Source organism: Tamandua tetradactyla, chromosome 3, assembly GCF_023851605.1.
Source record: "Tamandua tetradactyla isolate mTamTet1 chromosome 3, mTamTet1.pri, whole genome shotgun sequence".
In the NCBI taxonomy this organism is placed as follows: Eukaryota; Metazoa; Chordata; class Mammalia; order Pilosa; family Myrmecophagidae; genus Tamandua; species Tamandua tetradactyla.
Window position 1 is genome coordinate 103,761,712 of NC_135329.1, and position 22,840 is coordinate 103,784,551.

At 42.1% G+C, this 22,840-nt stretch overlaps 1 protein-coding gene across 1 annotated transcript in view; it reads right to left on the reverse strand.

Moving 5' to 3' along the window:
- The window catches only part of TMEM163 (transmembrane protein 163), a 314,773-nt gene that overhangs the window by 60,262 nt on the left and 231,671 nt on the right, over positions 1 to 22,840 (reverse strand). The window contains exon 5 of the mRNA XM_077153621.1: positions 4,059 to 4,155. Coding sequence (XP_077009736.1) covers positions 4,059 to 4,155 — 97 coding nt within the window. The remainder of the gene's footprint in view (positions 1 to 4,058; positions 4,156 to 22,840) is intronic.

The window sequence follows — 22,840 nt, forward strand, 5'->3', positions numbered from 1 at the left end:
AGATCTCCTTTGATTTCTTTTAGCAATGTTATATAGTGTTCTATGTACAAGTCCTTTACATTCCTAATTAAGTTCATTCCTAAGTATTTGATTCTTTTAGTTGCTATTTGGAATGGAATTTTTTCCTTAACTGACTCCTAGCTAGGTCATTACTTGCATATAAAAATGTTACTTATTTTTGCACATTCATTTAATATTCCTCCACCTTGCTGAATTTGTTATTAGCTCAAGTAACTTTGCTGTAGGTTTCTCAGGATCTTCCAAGTGTAGTATCATATCTTCTGCAAATAATTAGAGTTTTATTCTTCCTTTCCAATTTGGAGGCCTTTTATTTTTTTGTCCTGTCTGATTGCTCTAGCTAGAACTTCTAGCACAATGTTGAATAATAGTAGTGACAGTGGCCATGCTTGTCTTGTACCTGATCTTACGGGGAAGACTTTCAGTCTCTCTCCATTGAGTATGATGCTGGCTATTGGTTTTTCATATATTCCCTTTATTATATTGAGGTAGTTACCTTTCATGCCTATCTTTTGGAGTGTTTTTATCAGAAAAGGATGCTGAATTTTGTTGAATGCTTTTTCAACATCAATCAAGATGATCATGTGATTTTTCCCTTTTGATTTGTTAATGTTCTGTATTACATTAATTGATTTCCTCGTGTTGAAACATCCTTGCATTCCTGATATAAACTCCACTTGGTCATGGTGTATTATTCTTTTAATGTGCTGTTGGATTCAATTTGTCAGTATTTTATTGAGAATTTTTGCATCTATGTTCATTAGGGAGATCAGTTTTTAGTTTTAGTTTTTTATAGCATTGTTACCCGGTTTTGGTATTAACATGATATTAGCTTCATGAAATGAGTTAGATAGAATTCCTTTTTCCTCAATTTTTTGAGAAAGTTTGAGCAGGATTGGTGTTGTTCTTTTTGGAATTTTTGATAAAATTCCCCTGTGAAGCCATGTGGCCCTGGGCTTTTCTTTGTAGGAAGATTTTTGATGACTGCCTGACTGGTTTGTTGAGATCTTCTATTTCTTCCTGAGTCAGTGTAGCTTGTTTATGTGTCTCCAGGAATTTTTCCATTTCATCTAAATTGTCCAGTTTGTTGGGAGAATGGTACTCTTTTAAAGCAACTTACAGACAAAGACAAAACACCATTCTTGCTCAAGATGCAACTTTGGCCACTCTTCCTTCTACTTTTGGAGCCATGGCTCATATATAGCTTTACAGGTAGCTCCTGTTTCATCAAGAACCCAAGGAGAGCTGGTGTATGTTGTGAGGAAGGGAACTACTACCATGTGCTCATGAACCCCTGACAACACATCCTGGTTTCACAGTCCAGGACACCCAGGTTTTGGGGCTGGCCTGGCTTTTCCACAGCAAAACCCCAAGGATGGTCACCACCACCAGCAAGGTTTAGCACTGACCAGGTTCACCTTTTGGAAATTCCTAACTGTGCTCTGTCTTATGCAAAATTTGAGATTGCTCTCACCTTCACAACTGTGCAGATGAAATGAAAAGAACACAGCCAGGGAAATGAGGTTGGGGGAGGAAAGATGCCACTTCTGATGGAGCCCCTGGTAACAACTTGACAGATATCACATATGCAAATGGAATTCAGCAGTTGAGAGCAAGGATGCAGATGCAACTTAGAGCTAAATTCAAGAAGACCTCAAGGTCCTGAAGACCAGGCTCCCCAGTTTTGACCAGAGATCTTGAATTCACTGCCTGGTTTTGACCAAAAATATCAAAATTCACAGCCTATAAGCCAAATGCAACCAATTTAGCCTGTGTGACACTGTCACCTACTCCCCACCCCAACCAGGGCCTTTTAAAATATTGAATCCATTGCCAATTTATTTCACATCACACATAGACTTCCACTTTCACATTAAAAATGGGAAGATCTAACAGACTGGGCCCACCTTGGTACAGGTCAACACTGCCAAGCACAGATGAGGCCACCCACCCAGCCGCATGTTCTGTTGGTGCTTCAGGTCTGGCCAGCTCAGGACTGGCTTCTGCAGGCATATGGGCATGTGGCTCCTAATTTGGAGGCTGCATTGTGGACCAAGGCACATTCTGAATTATCAGCCACTGATGGGGGCCAGGCAGTAGCCTGCTGGCTTCCATAGACCATGCAGCAGAGTCAGGAGACTGGACACCCTGGGATTGAAACACTGTGGCTAGGACCTGGTAGCATTTTCCTGGCCCCCATGCCACAGGGCAAATTAGAAGGACTACCCTCTGAGACCTGAACTCACCCAGCATGAGACTCCTAGGTTAGCCTTTCATATCCTTGAAGGCTTGAAAAACAAAACCAAACAAAAAGTCCCATGGCTTTTCTTCAAATTTAGGACAAGAAGACCTCAAAGGGCTGTGATTTTTAAACCCTGCATCAGAACTTTTAAAGATGCAGTGGGTGTGGGTTCAACCTCTCCAAACCTTGCCTTGGGCAGAGCATTAGACCTTTACACTTGGATGTGGAATTTAAGTCTCTCTCTTAAACCATAAGTGTCTACTAGACCACTCCCAGTAAAAGTGCTTTAGCTACCAAGAGAAAATCAAAGGGGGCTTTTGCAGCTGCCTGTGGGCACAGTTACCCATTCCACATAAATTTAGCTTTGCTGCAAATTCATTTTTAATGTCGAAGTAAATGAATGCAGCAGCTATCATAGTGCTGAACATTCCCGACAGTAAACATTTCTTAGGGTTGAGGCACATTTTCCATCTCTTTCAAAATAAGGAGATGTTCCCTGATATTCATTGTCTACTCACACTTAATACCTTCATGACTCACCCGAGACAGGCAAGTTTGGTGGAGGAAAGGAATGCAAAAGTCCAATGCCCCAGATTAGTAGGGTTATCAGGGATATCACACTGATAAAGACAGTGCAATAATTAGGAGGAGATGAAGATCACAAGAGCATAGGGAGTGGTGATATTTTGGAGCTAGTGCTACTTCTGAAAAAGACTGAAAACCACAGATAAGTACATTTCTAGCCTGGCAGCTGCCTTTCCTCCCTGTCACTAAGTATTAGAGAGTAAGCTCCTGACTAAACATAGTGATAAATAAATTAAGATACTGATGGATTATTAAAGAAATGGCTCTACTCACAGTGTAAAAGGTGGGGGGGAGGGCGAGGGAGGCAATTTAAAGAAGTTGCTTTAATACCTCTCCTAAACCCAAAAGAACATACCACATCATTTTCTTCTTCCCCACAAAATTATACACACACACAAATGAACTACATCACCATCACCACCCCAAAAAAGACTAACATATATTTTTCTAAAAGTGAAGTTAAAAATCTAATCATTTTGGCCTGCTATGATAAGGTGCTCAATCATCTGAGCAGGTAGCCAGGCTCAAGTCAAATCCTATCCTAAGAAAGGAGCCCATGTTTTACATCTAAATCATTGTGCAGATTCTGTTAAAAAAGAATGATTATAATGGTAGCATCCTCATTTCCTGGTAACTAAAGTGGCTGTCTGCTATGAAGATGGCCTGACAGGAGGGTGTTAAAGTATTTCTTTTCTCAGGCATTCATAAGGAGAAGGGGGAATACCAATATTAGAGGGCAGGTAATGGCTCTCACTCACTGGACAAGGTGGTCAAAGGCATATTTTAGTATGAAATCATGTTCTCCAGTTCCTGCATCCAAATGTCAGTGGTGCCAGAAAATCTAATGTGAATAGATTTATGTTTTGAATAAAGATGCACAGGAAAAAAATATATATACTTCTTATTACAACAATCTGCGAATGGACACAGAACCACACATGCAAACAACACAAATAGGATCACTCTGCTATACAAAAATAACAATGCCTCTCTACATAAAATCTAGCTTCAAAAACAGTCAAAGGACCTAAGGAGAGGGACAAAGAACCCAGTACCAGACCAACTATCTGGGGGTCATTTCATCACTCCCAGTAAGTCTCTCTGCCAAGTCATCAGTGCCCAACTCACTCCCCTCTCCCAGTAAACTGGTGGTGAGGCAGCACAGAGGTTGGCACTGCTAGGAAAGAATGTTCCATATAAAGAAGGACCTTACCACTTCTGGCAGCAGCCTCGTCGAGAGGTCGTGGATTGCTTTGACCACGATGCATATGGATGACAGGAGGAATATCACCCCCAAGATGACACAGGCTCTGCAAAGAAATAAAACACTGAGAATCATACAACTGGGGGAATGCCACCCTGCTGAGGAGTTAATACAATGACAGTGACTCCACCTAGAGCACTGGGATCCAATCATAATTGTCACATTCCCACAGTGACCACCCACAGTCCCAAGACTGATTCTGAGTCATCTCTAGGACAATATTGTTCAGTTTTATCACCAGAGTCAACTCCATGGGAAAGAGGCTCAACATCATACACAAGCTCCCAGCATCCCATGAACACTGGGGTGGAAGGGTCTTTGAGGCCTTGAAATCCATCTCCCCTGCCCGGGCAAGCACATTAGATGACCCCTCCAGCTAGAGGGTACAAAGTTTAACAGTGAAAAGTGGAAGCTCTACTATGAGACATCCCCCAAGCTCTACCATTTAATTTATGCAGGATCTTGATTAAGGTACTGAATCTTACTTAGCCTCCATTCCCTCACCTATCAAATGAGAATAAGAAAATTATACACACACACAAATGAACTACATCACTAGGCTAAGGAGAAGGGGGAATACCAATATTAGAGGGCAGGTAATGGCTCTCACTCACTGGACAAGGTGGTCAAAGGCATATTTTAGTATGAAATCATGTTCTCCAGTTCCTGCTGAAGATGAAAAGAGACCTTGCAGGCACCAAGCATAAAACTTACCCTCTTCATGTTTGCTGAAACAAAGGAAAAGAAAAAACCTACTCTGGATGTCTCTTTCTGATATGAACTGACAAACACCTTCAGATTTTCCCAAAGATGAGATGAAAACACTTTTGGTACTGACAAAAGATTAACTGTTTAGGGCAAGATGGAGCAATTCAATAAAAAGAAGCAAGGGGAAAAGGGACAAGATAGCAGGCATTGGAGGGGCAGGAATGAGTTAGAAATGAGGCAAAGGGCGAAGCCAGAGGAGTCACACACAGCAATATGGTCAGGTGGGGGCTGGCAAAGAAGTCTGTGGGGCTCAGGACATAGGGCACAACTTGGAAACCCAGATACAGTAAATAGCAGGACAAAATGAGATGGAAAATGAACGTAGACATTGGGAAATGATGGTAGTAAGACAAGGGTCAAAATACCAAATGCTGACAATGAAAAGGGAGAGGAAAGAGGAAAAATACACGAGTGACTATAGTTAGTGCTCAGCCTTCCTGCCCCAGCTTGGTATCTTCCTCCTTCCTCAGCCTTCTTAGCTAACTTTCCCCCAGCTATTGGCCCACCTGTACTGAAGGGTTATCAAGACAGTTAAAACATTATGTTGGACTAAGCCTCATTTGGGGTCAAGGACAGCCCCCACCTTTGCCCCCACATAGGACAGTCATGTAATCCAAAATCAAATAAAATGCATTTTTTATTACCCACCTTCGTTTCCTTCCTCTGGACCAACAGCATAGCCCAAATTGCCCCCAAAACATGGAAGTGGCACCTTCATTCTCTGCCAAGTACTTATAATTCTAAATAACCTGTGGTCAGACATGATCCCCCCAATATTACAGTCAGAAATCAAAGCCAGTAGATAAGTCCACCAAAGCTTCCTAACCCACACTCCAGTTGTAAATTGTATTCTTTCGAAGCAGAGACATAAAGAAGGAGTAACTGTAGCCTGGGGCTAAACATAAAAATGAAGCCCTGAATACAACAGAGAGAGAGAGAGGAATTTGGTATGGGCCGGGGATCTGTGAAAAGACCTGAGCCAAAGGATAACCTGCCCTGGGTGCTATGCATCCTTATGAGTCCCGAGGAAGGAAACAATCACTCAAGGGATTAAAAGATAATTGAGGCAATAAGTACAGCCTGAATCAGCAACAGGAGTGGACAATGCTGGCAGGGGCTCAGGGGATGGTGGGGGCCACAGCTGAGAGGGGTGTCCTGCAAAGAGGTGAGCTGCCCTCACTGGGAAGGCCTGTCAGTGACCTGACCTGGGAGCAAGAGCAACCACTCCCAGGGCCTGGGGGAGCAATGCTCTCAAAGCTGCTGGCCCCTGAGCTCCAGCTGTGCCCACATGGAAGAGGGCAAGCAGCCAGCTCTGTCCAGCACTGAAGTAACCATTTCTACCTGCAAGTGATTTGCTTCCGTTCATTCAAAGGAGCAAACAGGACAGGGAGAGGGCTCACTTCAGGTTCTGTAGTACATTTATTTACCCCATTCACAAAACTCCTGTGTGACAGATGGAGGTTTTGATTCACCCTTTGCACTAAATCCAACTAACTACTCAACCCTGGTGCCATATAAACCCTGGTGCACTCACCTGGGGATGGGTATATATATATATACATATATTTTTTTTCCTGCTCCAGTTCAATGTTATCAGAATCTCTGGGAGATAACCTGGATATTTGTGCATGTTTTTTTTTAAAGCTCCCCCGACAATTCTAATGTACAGCTTGGGCTGGTCATCCCTGGCCTTGGCCCAGGTGAGATCTTGTCCTGAAAGGGTTTCCACTGAGGAAAAAAATGCAGGGTGGTGGGCATCACCTGAGCTAGAGAGGCTGGAATGGAGTCTAATGGCACTCAAGAGGCCCTGCAGTACATCTGTTTACTAACCAACCTCCCTTCCTGAGAAACCAGCAGGGCAGCCACTGTTTGTGGACCCGACCTTCTACAGGGTCAACTCTGCCCCACCCCCTGCCTGAGGAAAATGGAGCAGATGTCTGAGCTCCTCCCTGACAGGCACAGCCTGCAAGAAATGCTGCAGCAAAGGCATCTACCTTCCACCAGACCACTGCAGGTACGCCTCAGCAATGCACTCCAAGAGGATTTGGATTTTGTGAGCATTATTCAAGGAGACGAGGGTAGAGGATGCAGTGGCCTCTGTGCAGTTACTGGCTTATATACCCTTAGTCAGAATTCCACTACAAATTCCTGACAGGCAAGATCTATATTCTTTACCTCTTGGTGTCTATCACGGATACCCCAGGTAACAGGTGCTCAATACACATCTAATTATCTACTAATTGATCACTAATGGATTTGTAAGTCCCCAGCCCTTGGAACTTGAGAGGGCATCACCATTTCACCAATGAGGGGGAAAGAGGCTCCCAGCACATAGGCCAAATATCCACATGGTAAAGCCACTCTGAAATGTCATGAAAATCAACAGAAATTTGCAGTTTGGTTTGTTAAAGTTGAATTTTACTGAACCATAATCATATTTTATTCACAAATATATCATGAATAGGTTCAAAAATATCTTAAAAGTTCATTTCCATGTTCTTTTAAATAGTTTTGCAAATTCAAAGGCAATAAATAGTCAATCTTCCTTCGACACCACTGGAGTCTGTCAGAGCTGCTGCGATAGCCCAAGGCAGCTATTATTAGCTGAGGGTGTGATGTTATTTTTTTTAACGTTTTATTAATAATATATTGTGTTTACAAAGCAGCTTTCTCCTTAGGCACTCAGATTTCCCCACATCAGCTCATAAATTCCCCTGGAGGTACTCAGCAGACCCAGCCTTTTGATGTTCTCCTATTTTATGGAGGAAGGAGGTATGTTTCACCAACACCAGTCATCAAAATGGGGAACCAGGAATTAGGAGGCTGGCCCGAGGTCATCCAAGGTGTTTGAAGCCCTCCCAGAAATAGAACCCAGGTCGCCTGACTGCAGCTCTGTACCCAGTCACGGGGTCAACAGTCTGGCCATTGGAAGGCTCAGCATCACATCCTCACTCCACCCCCGCCTGGGGACTGCAGCAGTCTCGGGATGCAGCCAAGATGAGGGTCAGGAGCAAATGGTGCCATCTGGGTGATTGTGAATCTGCAAGTGCATTCTGCTTCCAGGTGTGTTTAGGACTGGGGCTGCTCCATCAGCACTCAATGGCCATCACCTGGAGAGACTGGGCCCCATCCCAGCCCCAGGGAAAAAGATGGCACGGAGGAGCCAGGTTCCCAGAATTAAGGCAGGTTCCATCTCCCTCCTGCCCAAACCCCAGAGGAGGAAAACTGAGAGCCAGAAGGAAGCACATCAACTGCTACCCCCTTCAAAATAATACCCCAATCTGCCCAGACTGAAACTGAATTTATATTGCTGCTGAACCAGTGGCTGTCGAATTAGGGTCTCTTGCTCAGCAGAAGCAGCACCTGGGGGCTTATTAGAAATGCAAATTCTCAAGCTCCACTCCAGACCTGCTGAATCAGAAACTCTGACAGCCATCTGAGTTTTAACAAGCCCTCCAGGTGATTCTGTTGCACACTTGAGTGTGAGCAGCACTGCATCGGTCGTGACAAAGACACATTTAATGTTGTCTGAAAGATGGCTACTAAAAGCCAAAGTAATGGTTAAAGGAGGAAAGAGGCTCCCAGCACATGGGCCAAATGTCCACATGGTAAAACCACTCAGAAATGGCATGAAACGCAACAGAAATTTGCAGTTTGGTTTGCATCTACCTTTTTTTTTGCTGCTGCTAAAGGCCATAAATTACTAATTGTGCACATACTATACATCTCTAAATAACCTAAGCATGAATTTTGCCTCTGAAATCACATGGGCAAAGCCTCCTGACACACACTCTCACATCCAAAATGATGTCAAGTTGAAAGTTCAACCCCTTGTCAATTATGGCTGGAGACTTAGCTTCCCAATTCCAAGTTACTTCCCACCAGATCCCAAAGCCGAGGATAGAGGCTGCTTCTAATCATCCTCTAATTGAGGCAGAGTTACCCCAGCGATTAACTAATTCAGTCCACAGCTTAAAGTGTAATTGTTTTATTTATCATCTTTCACCCTCGTCTCCAAAGCACTTATCATCTGCAACAGTGTTCAAATGTGAGGCAAATAATGTAAAATAAAAGACAGGCAAGGGTTGTGCAGTTTCTAATGTTTTATTCTAGCTAAGCCCTCTTTTCCTCCATATGGTCTACTATTTTAAATAAGGCCACAAAACAAAATCAGTTTAAAGGGAAGGAGATATTTCTGAGCCACTTCCTATTCTCCACAAAGCTATGCTGGCCACCATTCTGAGACTCTACCCCTTCCTCACCCCATCACCGTCAACACTGGCCATCTCTCCAACTTCAGGAGCTCCCTCCATTTCTCTTTGTATTTTCAACCACCTTTATCCCCTGCCCTTGACTTTCCTGGCAGCTGGACCCTATCTCAGCTCTCGCCCTCCATGTTTCCATCTCCTTTTTCTATCTTCAACCTCATCCACCTGCTGCATTGTGAACAGGTTGGTTAAAGTGGGGGTGTCTTGGGGGTGACTTGGACCAGTGATGGTCATCCAGGCCAGGAGCTCTCCAAACAAGTGGCCCATACCCTCCCCATGGTAAGATGTCCACCCACCCTCCAATATGCTACCACTTAAAATCTTTCCTTACTCAGCAAAATAGCCCTTTGCTTATATCTGAAATAGGAGGAGTGGAATAAAACCCATCCCACTGAAATCTCACTTAGATAGGACCTTTTCTTTTTTTTCTCTCAAGTTTAGAGACAAAAGTAAACATGAGGAATTCCATAAAGACTTGAACCCCAGGACAACACAGTTCAACAGAATTCTGATGATGGAAATGTTCTATTGGGCACTACCTAATATAGTAACCCCTAGCCACATGTGATAATTGAGCATGGCAAATGTGGCTATTGCAACAGAAGAAGTGAAATTTTTATTTTATTTAATTTAGTCAATTAAAATTTAAATACCCACATGTAGTTAGTGACTCTTATATTGGACAGTTCAACGGTAAAGTTTGAGCTGAAAATACAGATGCTCGCCAAAGGGAATTTCAGCCCAGAAGCCACTCCCCCGATTGGGTAGATTTACATGGGCTAGCAGGGTCTTCTATAGGAAACCCAATAAAGGGGCACTGTGGCTTTGGTACCTCCCATTGACCAGTGCATCATTCCCTCCCTCCAATAAACCCAGCAAGCCCCCCAGGTTTATATGCCCAGCCTACACCTGCTAGCAACTAAGGTCAATCAATCCCAGCCACCAGTTACCCCTGGTGGAGCACCAATACTGCTCCACCAGGGGTAACTGCATTTTAGAAAGGGACTTAGAAGCTTCAGTCATTCATGTCTTAAGTTCTATATGCCAAGGCCCCAAGCTAAGGCAAATAAAAACTATTCCCAGACTCCAGGCAGCACACATCTAAGTGGTGAAACCTGAAAATCATTACAGGACAGTCACTGCTTACAAATGTGACCATAGGAATGAAGTGGACAAAGGGGTGAGAGTGATAAAACACAACCTGGGGATGGAATGGGGATAGAAAGGTAGCACTGCAGAGTGTGAACTTTAAGCTGGGTCAGGAGCAATGAAGAGGAATCATTAAGCAGAGAGACCAGAAGGCTGTGGAGGATGCTCGAGGCAGAGGGAATGCCATGAACGAAAGCATGAAGAAACCACTCAGTGAGGCCCTGTGGCAGTAGAAACTCAAAATGGAGATGCTGTTTTGTGAGCATTTGTGTTGAGGGGAGAAGCAGTGGGCAATGAGGCTGGGAGGCAGGGTCAGGGCCACCCAAAGAAGGGCCCTGTGTGTCCTGGGAGTGCCCTCAGGAGAGCAGGCACACAGTCAGTCTGGGATGGGGAATGGACCAACATGCTGTATTTTAATAGTTCTGTATTTTAATGTACATGAGAACGAGAACAACAACAAAAAAATGATAAAACATTCCATGACTTCAGGGGATTTGCTGTTAAGGGAAAAATGTAAATGCAACTACATTTAAATAAATAAGTAGGTGATATGCAGATCATCAAGGCTGGAAAACCCTGTGGGGAGGGGGTGTCAGAGGGTGTCAGGAAGTCACTAAAGGATTTTCAACAAGGGCTTCCCATAATCTAATCTGGGCTTTAAGAGACCCCTCTGGTTGTGGTTATGGGTTGAAAGGATTGAAGGGAAAGAAAGTAGAGGCATGGAAATCAACTGGGAGGCAATGCTAGCAGTCAAGGAAAAACAATGATGCCTCTCCATGGGGGCTGCACCCTGAGGGGGATTGAGATATGAAAGAAAGATTGATGGGTCTGGCAGCAGACTGAATATGGGGGCAAGAGGGAGGAGAAGGTTGCAAGGACAGCCCCAAAGTCAAGATTGTCCCAAAGGGAAGAGGTAGTTGTACATCCCAGGAATGGGTGTCATGCAGCTGGAGTGGGAAGCTGCAACATGCTAAGATTGAGGAAGAGTATCCAGACAGCCAGATACCCTGAGCTGGGGCCAGGGAGGCATCTCTGAATCTGTGCTCCCAGAGCATTTTCCTAGGGCCCCCGGGTTCCATACTGCTCTTTCTGGGGTATAGAGAGAGGGCAGGGAACGGCACATCTGAAAGTTGTACCCAACCCCAACCCTACCTCCACTTCCAATGTGCCCAGCTCCCACTCTTCCAATCAACCAATAAACACCATTTCATGCCTTCTGTGAACAAGGATTCAACAGTAAATGAGAAAGACCGATTCCCTGCTTTCCTGGAGTTTACATGGGGGGAGACAGACAATGAATGGGCGAACGAGGAAGCCCATGAGGTATAGAAACAGAGCAGCATGAAAGGAGAGACTAGTGGGAGTGCTGCTTTATAGACAATGGTCAAAGAAGGTCTCCCTAATGAGGGGACACTTGACCTGAAAGGTGAGAAAGGAAATGCGGTAGCTGGCTGGGGAAGCGCTCCTTCAGCACAGGGAACAGTGAGTGCAGGGGAGAAGCAGCACGTTCAATGGACAGCAACCAGGCCTAGAGCTGGAACACAGCGATCACAACAGGCCTTCCAGTCACCGTAAGGACATGGGCTTTAAGACAGGTTGGTAAGGCAGGAAACAAATTGAGGACCCGAGCAGAGAAATGCCATGATGTGACTCATATTTAAATAGGATCACTCTGGCTGCTGTGGTGAGAACAGAGGAAAGAGGGACAAAGGTAGTGTGGCAAAGAGATCAGTGAGAACATTTAACTGCAATGTCCTGGGAAAAACAACACTAGAGCAGCTGTGGGGAGAAGGGGCACCATCCTACAAGTTTCTAAAACGTGCCCACAACCCCAGGCAGATTTCCTGATATTCAGCGTATTGGACCTACTGAAATAATAAATGGACTGCTGGGTTTTAGAAAGGATTACAAAGGCCTGCCAAGGTCTTTCTCTGGGAAATTACAACACCCAGAAATCTTACTACTTAAGAAAACTGGTTATTTAAAGAAAACCATTTAGGTATTTTCAATGTCAAGTCAATTACTCGGTATGAATTTCAATTTTTTCTCTATGCATACAATATATCTAGGCAGGATTCCCAAAGAAACTGCTAAGAACTTCTGCAGAAAACACAAGGGAAGAGAGGCCCTTCTATAAGGCCTATTGTGTGTTCTGTTTTGTTTTCACAATGTACATGCATCACCTATTCAACATAAATAAACATAACCCAGTGTTGAGATTGACGGGAATATTCACTGAGGGTCTACCATATGCCAAGAAACCTGCTATGCATTAAATAAGATGACAAATAAGATACAATCCTTTCCTCAGAAAGTAGAGAAAGGGAGCGTTTAAATCACACAAGAATCTTCCTAGAGAAGTTGTGATTTGAGCTAAATTCGAAAGAAGTTAGCGTGATAAGCAGGAGTGGGTAGTACATTCCAGGGTGAGGAAAAAGCACGTGCAAAGGCACACTGAGTTTACTCATTCAGCACACTTTCACTGCAAACCTACACTGTGCCAGGCGTTGTTCTGAGGAGCAGCTACATAGATATTTGGGGGAAGAAGGAGAACACGGCTCTGAGGTAGACGTCTGCCCGACTTTCTCAAGAAACATCAAAGCAGCCTGTGGGCTGAAGGGACCAAGCAAGGGGGACGATGATGATGTAGTCATGAGGAAGGGAGCAGATGTGCAATTCTCAGAGGCCATGATAAGGATACAGGCATGCCCAGAGATGGGGAGCCATTGCTGGGCCCTGGCTGGGGAATGGCATGATGTGACTTGGGCTTCACAGGATCACCAGCTGCTGGACAAGGGCAGAAACGGGGAGACCAGTTAGGAGGCCACTGCAACGAGGTGGTGAGAGAATGGCAAGCACGGTGTCCTGAATCAGAACGGTGGCAGTGTAGCAGGTAGGCCTTTAGATATAGTCTGATTTGGTGTTTGTGTCTGCGATGTGGGTTAAATTGGGTCTCCTGAAAAGATATGCTAAAGTCCAAACCCTTGGTAACCTGTCATTGTGACCCTCCAGGACACAGGCTTAATACCATGACTTGTTAATCGAGTCTTTTGTTTATTTTCATCTCAATGAAAATACTCTATCATTTCCTTGGTAACCTCTTCTCCAGTATTTCTATCCCTCTTGATTATAGTATTTCCAGGCTTAATTTGTTTAGTCGGTTTTATATATGCCTGTGAATCTAAGCCTAAGGAAATGCTTTTCACGGAAGAATGTTCACAGTGGCATTAATCATATTTAAAAATGGGAAATTTAAATGTGCCACAATAGGAGTGTTTAAGTCACTATGATACATGAACTCAGTAGACCATTAGATGCCATATAAAATTGGTTTTGTCAGTAGAGGAAAGAAAAATATCCTAAACACATAGTATTAAGTGAAAATTCAAGATATGAAATTTCAGGTATATAGACTAGAACTATGTAAAAATAAATCTAAACTTAGGAAATAAAATTTTGGAAGGAATTACACTAAAAAGTAGCATTGATGAGAGAATGGACTTCCTTTCCTTCTACTTTTAAAATGAAAAGAATTTTTCTAAAAATGCCTTCTTCTGCGACATCATTTTTAACATTTCCTTGTATCTAACAAGACTCAAACTAGATGACATAAATTCATCAATTTTAACTGAGCACCTACTGTATTTCCTATACCCTGAAGTAGGGGACAGATGTGGAGGACATGGTTTGTAGCAAATTATAGCACTGGTTCAGAGGCAATATAATAAGCTTATGCCAAGCTCAACTGTTTTTATCTCCTTTTCCAAGACTCAGTTTCCTTATATATAAAATGGAAATGATAATAGTATTTCCCTCCTCAAATAAATGTGGGCATAAATAAGATGGTGGATAAAACGCCATGCATTATCAAGATGATATCAAGCATATATAAATACTAAAGGTAACATTTCTAGTTAACTCCTGTCACATTTTCTACCATCATTATGACTTCTGATAAAATCCAATATTAAACATGTCCTTTCTGAAGCATTCTTGTAGTCAAGTTCTATGGCCATGAATTCCCCAGAGCAAATACTCGTGGCATGTGTAAAGGAATGCATCATTTACAGAGGACTCTCACAGACCTTTTAATGAAATGAAATGCTTTTCATTAACGCTGCATTGTGGAATATGAATCATCTCTCCCATCTGAAAAGTTAGAAGGGCGAGGAAAGAAAAAGAGAGATGGGGAAGGCTATGGAAAAGTCCATGACCTTCCCAGGTTTACAAAGCTAGTCAAGAGCTGAGCTGAGACTCAAGTCCAAATTGGAGGCTTTAAACATAGACAAGCTCCAATTTTCCTTATCTGGGTGTTCTGTGGATTTAAACACACACAAATACACAGGCACAATATGTGTACAAAATGTTCTAACTTCAACAGCAGTATAGCTGTAGTTATTGGTAATTATTAGTTACTAGTATTTCCCCCAAACCTTACACTCTAAAATTCTAACCTAAAGTGGCAACAGGCAATCTGGCTCATTAAAGATTTTTATTTTAAATCAACAGATTTGAGGCACAGATTTATTTGCATACCCAAAACATAAGAATTGAACAGTAGGTATTATTTAACCGCTGGCAAGTTACAGGAAAAAATATGAGCTTTCCCAGAGCAACCCACAAATTAAAGGCTCCCTTTCATATCTCACTACAGAGTTGTCAGATTGCAGAAAAGATGGACTTGGATTTGGGCTGTATCCTACTTACTTTCACAACTTCTCTATGACCTTACATACTCTACTATTTTAAAGGGCTGACATTTCCCAGAGTAAGAAAGAAAAAGTAGATCAACTAAAACAGAAAGCTTTTTAAAGGAAGATGTTATTTATCCATTGAGTTTGTAAGCTGGTTTTCTAAGCAAAAAGTGAGTTAAAGTCATTTGAAGAAAATGAATATACAGGAAGCTCATTGTATTATGGACTGGGCAGCACACTACTGATCAATCCTAAACCCTTCACACTTCCTAAATCCTGGAACTTTGTTTTGTTGAAATCTCTTATTAGATGCACAAAATGCTAAACCTCCCCTATAAATTACGGGTATGCATGTCTACCTGTCCCAGAACTTGCCCTGTGGGTGGAAGGTGGTTCACTGACCTCTCCTACGGGAGAACAGTCAAGTTGTGCCACCTGGAACAGGAGATTTCTGGCTGTAGAACATATAGTATGGATAAGTCCAGGACTGTGGGGAAATGGTTAGCTAGGGAAGGGGAGATACTCATATCCACATAAATGGAGGAATTCCTAGGGCTAGATGCAAATGCCCAAGACAAGCCTAAAGGACAGATAGGATCAGGGAGACCCCTATGCTTTGGCCTGCAGTTATTCTCCAAGGTCATTGTATGGATAAACCCTGAAGCAGAGCATAGGTTAATCTGCAAAGACAGGAAAAAGTGTTTTCTTTTCTTCCTCCTTCTTCCTCCTCCTCCTCTTTTTTTGGTTAGCCCCTGACTTTCAAGGAAAGCCCTGTCACAGCACTAGCTGGATAAAAGCTTAAGGAACAGATGCCTCAGAGTCTAAATTCAAGTTACAGCAGTTTAAAATACAAAATGTCCAGGTTTCAACAAAAGATTGCAAAACATACAAAGAAACAGTCAACAATGGCCCAAGCAAAGGAGAAGATTAAAATATTAGAAACCATCAAAAAGAAAGACCAGACCTGGACACACCAAACAAAGACTTTTAAAAAATGGTCTGGAATATGCTCAAAGAACTAAAGGAAAACATGAAGAAAACAAGGACAAAGAACTACAGGAAATCAGGAGAAATGATAGAGGAACACAAAGAATATCAATAAAGAGATGGAAATTATTGAAAGGAATCAAACAGAGCTAAAAGTCACAGTTATAGAAATTAAAAGTCCCCTAAAGAACCTGAAAAAGAGGTTCAACAGCAGATTGGAGATAGGAGAAGGAAGAATCTGTGGACTTGAAAACAAGGCAATTAAAATCAGTCTGAAGAGCAGAAAGAAGAAAGAATGAAGAAAAGTTGAACAGAGCTTGAGGAATCTGTGTAACACCATCAACTGCACTGATATATGCATTATGGGAGTCCCAGAGGAGAAAAGAGGAAGGGGCAGAGAAAATACTCAAAGAAATAATGGCTGAAATCACCCAAATTTAACAGAAGACATGAATATACACATCCAATACACTCAACAAATTATAAACAGGATAAGCCCAAATGGACCCATACTACGGTATATTATAATCAAACTACTGACTGCCAAAAATAAAGAGAATTCTGAAAACCACAAAAGAGAAGCAATGTGTCACATACAAGGGAACCTCAATAAGATTAAATGCCAATTTCTCATCAGAAACTATGGAGTCAAGAAGGCAGTGGGATGACATATTTAAAGTGCTGAAAGCAAAATTTTAAAAAGTGCCAAATAAGAATTCTATGTCCAGAAAAACAGTCTTCAGAAACAAGGGAGCAATTCCAATGTCCTGTAGCAACTAGAGGAAAAATATGAGAGGATGGTATGGTAGCCCATGACAAACTCTTGAGTCTGTCCTGTAAGTACTGGTTGTAGAGTGCTTTGAAAGCTATTGCTTTTCTCTTACTTTGCTTCATATAAATGTTATAGTATACAAAAAAAAAGAAGTTAAAAAAAAATGAAGGTGAGATTAAGACATACCTAGGAAAACAAAGGTTGAGAGTATTCACCACCACTAGACCAGCAGTACAAGAAATGCTAAAGAGAGCTCTGCAGGTTGAAAGGAAAGAATAGACAACAGACTGAAGACACACAAAGAAATAAAGATTTCTGGTGAAGGTAATGACATGGATAAATATAACATACCACTACTATTATATTTTTGGTTTGTGACTCCACTTTTTACTTCCTACAGGATCTAAAAGGCAAATGCGTAAAATGTAATGATAAAACAGTAGTTTTCAACTCATAATGGATAAATATGTAATTGTGACAAAAACTATATAAAGATGGGGGGATCAGAGCACAGTTTGTGTTTACTACTGAAGTTGAGTTGGCACTAAAGCAAATGAGATTGTAATAGTCTTGGGATGTTAAATTTAAGCCCCATGGTAATTACAAAAATATCAGAGAACATGTAAGCTCATAGACAAAGAAATTAGAATACAGATTTCCAGGGGCAGGGGAAACAGGGAATTAATGCATAATAGATATTGTCTTTCTGTTCGGAGTGGTGGGAACTGTAAGATTGTGAATGTAATTAATCCCATTGAACGCTATGTTTGGGAGTGACTGACATGGGAAAGTTTATGTTGTATATATGTTCCCACAACTAAATAAATAGAAAGTACAATTTAAAAACAATGACAATCAAATGAAATGTTTGATCCTGGGCAGGATCTAATGAATAAGGAGAAAGGTCTCAAAGAGACATTACTGAGACGAGAAAAAAATCAGAACATACACTGTAAGCTTTATATCAGTGTTAAATTTCTTGAATTTGACAATTACACTAAAGATGGTTACATAAATGAATATCCTTGTTCTTAGGAAACATACATGGCAGAATTAAGTGTTCAAGGAGTGTGCTGTATACAGCCTACACTCAAATGGTCATAAAGTGGATTGACAAATAGGTAGACAGGCAAATAGAGAGGTAGATAGATAGACAGAATGACACAGCAAATATGCCGAAATGTTAAATTGGTGGATCTTGATATCTGGGGGTGGGGACATACACTGAAGTTCTCTGTATTGGGTTTGTTTTAGTTTTGTAACTGTCCTGTGATTTTGAATATTTTTTAAAATAAAAAGGTTTTAAAAAATGTATACTCATATGCACATCCTCCAACATACATACACCCCACCACCACCCAAAACAAACAAACAAATGCAAAGCAGACTTTGGGACAATAATCGTAGGGGCATATAGTCCCATATTTAAGAAATTCAAAGACGTATATAAAAGCAAGGCCATGCATAAACCAACTGAAATCAATTAGGTTAAAGAGCCAACAAAAGTGAAACTTTTCCTCTTCAAATTATTAAATTTGGCCCTCACAGAATCTATCAAATTTCCTCTCTATTGGGGCAGTCTTTAAATTCTTCTGCAGCTCCTTAAAAGGAGCTTCTTAAGTCCACGAGGAGGTTTGTGTCTGTCTCAAATCAGCACATTAAGCAAAGATCCCATTTGAGGGTGAACAGGGAAGGTGAACAACTCTGGAGCAGAAAAGACTTGAGCTTCCAGCAGCCAGCTGGCCACCGAGGGGGAGGGCCACTGGTCCTTGGGATGGCAGGCACTTCCCAGGATGGTAGTGCCCCTCTGTCTTGGGGAAGGGATGATCTGAGTGTTCAGTCATCTGAACAAGCTCTGTCAGAAAGGCAGAAAAGGGCAGCAATGGGTGCCATCTTTAAAATCCAATATGTCCCCCCACCTTAATGTGAATTTGAGCATGGAAGCAAGAATGAGCGACCGTGCCAAAGGCATCCAGGACCCTGTTCTTCGGCACAAGGTAGAAGCAAAGGGCATTCACATCGCTAGTCCCACCTCCCCAGACTCATCTGTAAGCAAAGCACTCGTGCCAATGTCAAGGTGAAGTGGCAGGAGAGGAAGAAGACGTGATTTGCATTTATCTAACTGCATGCCCTATCACCTGACTTTAATAAGATAATTTGTGATGCTACATGTGATATATCTACACATTCCCCCAGAGAATCAAATCAGTGCCCTATAAATGACTGATTTGTCCATTCATTAATCATGGATGTGGACACCCCTTATGAATAGTATCTTCCTCAATAATTTATGTGAAATCTATCATAATGCCCGTATTCCTGGCACCGACAGTGGAAGCTCAGACTCAGCCTTCATCAGGCTTATGAAAATAATCATCCAGTGCACTAGTCATAGCACAGGCCCCAGAACCACAGTGTCCGACTACCTCATTATGGGACCAGCACTTAGGTCAAGAAAACTATCTAACCACTTGCTGCTGCAATTTAATTGTCTATAAAACAGGGAGAACAGAATTATTGAGAGGATAAAATGGATTAATTCACATTCAGAGCTTAGCCTGGTATAGAAGAAGAGAGAAAAAAAAAGTTATCTGAACAATGCATGAAATGTAACTGATCCAAATACACAAACCCTGCCCATTTTCTTGGACCACACTTCCATGATCCTATTACAAGGCCTATAACATACCACCTGAAGTTTAAAATACCTTCTCCTCTACAACCTCACTTCTCCAATAACAACCTGGTGGCCTGGCAACGGCAGATATTAAACTCATCAACAGAAAAAGACTATAGTAGAAAAGTTCACCCAGAGCTATTTGCAAAGGTACCATGACAGGGTAAGGTTTTTAGTCTCTGCTGTGGGTTAAATTGTCCCCCCCCCCCCAAAAAAAAAAAAAGTTCAAGTCCCAACACCTCTGCCTATCATTGTGATCTTTTTTTTGTAAATAATATTTTTACAGAGGTAATTAGCTAAGATGAGGTCACACTAGATTTGGGAGGTGGGAGGGAGCTAAGTCCAATATGACTAGTGTCCTTATGAGAAGAAGGAAATTTACACACAGAGCAGAGACTCTCAAACACAGAGGGAAGACAGCCCTGTGAAAACGAGGTGGAGGTTGGAATTATCCTGCTATAAGTCAAGGAACCAGAAGGTGGAAGAGGCAAGGAAGGATCCTCCCCTAGAGAGAGGACAGCCCTGCTGACACTGTGATTTTGGACTTTAAGCCTCCAGAACTGTGAGAGAATAGATCTCTGGTGTTTTAAGCCATCCAGTTTGTGGTCATTTGTTAAGGCAGCCCTAAGAAATGAATATAGACCCTAAACTGGCTGTTCCTCAGAACTATCGGTGGGGTTCTTAGAGAATTCAGATTACTAGGCTCCAAAAGTTTCTGACCCCAAAGCTGGAAGAAGGCCTGGACAGACAATATTTGTTTTATTTGTATTTTCATAAAGCTCTCCAGGTTTATCTTATGAAGTAAGAGGCTTAAGAACTTCCATTCTAAGGCAAAGGCATCACTCCAAGTCAGTGGTCCTCAACCAAGGGTGATTTTGGCCCCAGGAGACAAGAGGACATTTGACAATGTCTGGAGACACATTTAGTTGTCAGAACTTAAGGGCAGGTGCATCTTAGTGGGTAGGGGTCAGGGATTCTGATAAACATCTTACAAAGTGCAGGACAGCTCCCTACAACAAAGTACTACCTGGCCCAAATGTCACTAAAGCTGAGGGTGAGAAACCTTGCTCTACTCCAATATTTTGGAGACTTGCAAACCTAAGTGTAGTCCACAGACCATCACCTAACAGCTCATTAGAATCTCATGTCCCTCCTAAGGCCTCCTAAACTGGAATCTGTACTTTTATATCCTAAGGTAATTTGCAAGCCATTAAAATGTGAGCAGCACTACTTAGAACAGAGTCAAGAGGACCAAATTGTATAACTACATGTTGGACTGACGAATGGGGAATCATTTCGAAAGAGCAGGGACAAATTCACAAAAAGGCCACTATAACCTCTGGGCCCCCAGAGTGAACATAAACTTCATTTAAGGACCCTGCACACCAATAATGAGAAGAGGTAGATGACAAAGACACTCCTATTAACCATTAGTATCTCCTTCACCTGCTAAACACCTCCTAAGTACCAGGTACTCTGGTGAATGCTTTGCATACCCTGCTGTATTTATGCTGCACAGCGGTCTGGTAAGACAAAAGTCATCAACCCCTTTTAGCAGTTGAGGAAGTCAAGTTTCAGAGGGTTTAAGAAACATATTTGGATATAGCTTCACAACATGTCTGTGTGATTGTGAAAACCTTGTGTCTGATGCTCATTTTATCTGCCTTGTCAACAGGCGAGTAGAACATATGGAATAAAAATAAATAATAGGGGGAACAAATGTTAAAATAAATTTAGTTTGAAATGCTAGTGGTCAATGAAAGGGAAGGGTAAGGGGTATGGTATGTATAATCTCTTTTTTTCTGTTCTCGTTTTATTTTTTTTCTGTTGTCTTTGTATTTCTTTTTCTGAATTGATGCAAATGTTCTAAGAAATGATCATGATGATGAATATGTAACTATGTGATGATATTGTGAATTACTGATTATATATGTAGAACGGAGTGATCATATGTTAAGAATGTTTTTGTTCCTTTGTTGTTAGTTTTTTTTTAATTAATAAATAAATTAATTTAAAAAAAAAAGAAACGTATTTAAAGCAGTCAAGCTGGGCTGTGAACCTCGTCCATCCTTACCACTTGAAGCCATGCTCTGGCTGCCTTCAGTTCTGTTTATCATCTCTATGTCTCTGTTTCCTGCAAGCATGATTCCAGGCACTTGCTATAGTGTACATTACAGGTTGCATCCCCAGATGTGCTGAATCAAAATTTCTGGAGGCGGGTAGGCACAGAATCCACAATTTTCATCGACCTTTTTTGCCCAGGCATATTATCGACAGGCCTGCGGATGAGGGGTTGTTTCCCACAGAGGGCAGAGGCTGGCTCTGATACATAAGGACCAGCATTGGGTTCCCCTTAAGAGAAACAAAATGCAACACTGACTGATTTGATCAAATAGAAAGAGAGCATTTGAATTTGCTTTCCTTTATCTGGGGTAGGGACAGCTCCTAGAAGAGGATGAGCTTTACCCTAAGCAGGTTAGTTGGCTGGTACAAATGGTGTTGGAAATGAATAATGTGCCCTCCTAAAAGTCCCACAGGTAGAGGTTACAAGGGCAGGTTGGTAAATAATCCACTGTGCCTGAGTCAGAGCCTGAGATCTAGCAGAGACTTTCCAACTGCATGCTTTATTTTGCCAACAGAGATGGCCTCGTAGGGACAGGCTGCCAGCAGAGGGGATGACTGATTATGAGAGCAATAAAGAGGACAGTCATTTCTCATTCCCACTATAATTATTGTACTAGCTTATCTAAGGCACATTACAATTTGCCCTGCTCTTGCAAGCACCCCATTTTGCTCTAATTTGTTTGCCCAATGGTTTTGAATTAAAGTCACTTGCCACTGCTTTTTTTCAAATGGGGGTAGGGGGAGTTGAATCCCATGCATACTGAAAGAAAAATGCTTTGTGGCTTTAAGCAGCCCTTTCCATACCCATTCCCTTCCCAATTACCAGCCCATTGGCTTTCTGACAGATGGGAGAAAATGACACCACCCCCAACAGGGCTTACACATAATGAGGCCCTGGGTGATCACAGCTCAACATTCAATCTGCACCATTAATGACAGAGGTGGTTCCACCAAATTAGAGAATTAGGGTCTTGTGTATAAAGCCGGTGCATGTATACACAGTGATTTTATTAACCATTAACTTTGTTTACAAAGGCCTCCAATTCAAAACAGTGAGAGAGAGATGCCATTTTCAACCCTCCCAGATTTAGTAGCTTGTCTGTAGATGTAAATAGGTGGAGGGTAGAGAGTGTGTGAGTGTGTGTATGTGCGTGAGAGAGAGTGTGTGTGTGTGTGTGCACGCTATCAGTGAACTGTGACGATGCTACAGAATAAAAACATCCGCAGTCAGAAATTCTGGGAATTATTCATGGGCTTGTTGAAAGGTCACATGCCAAAAACTTCATTTAACA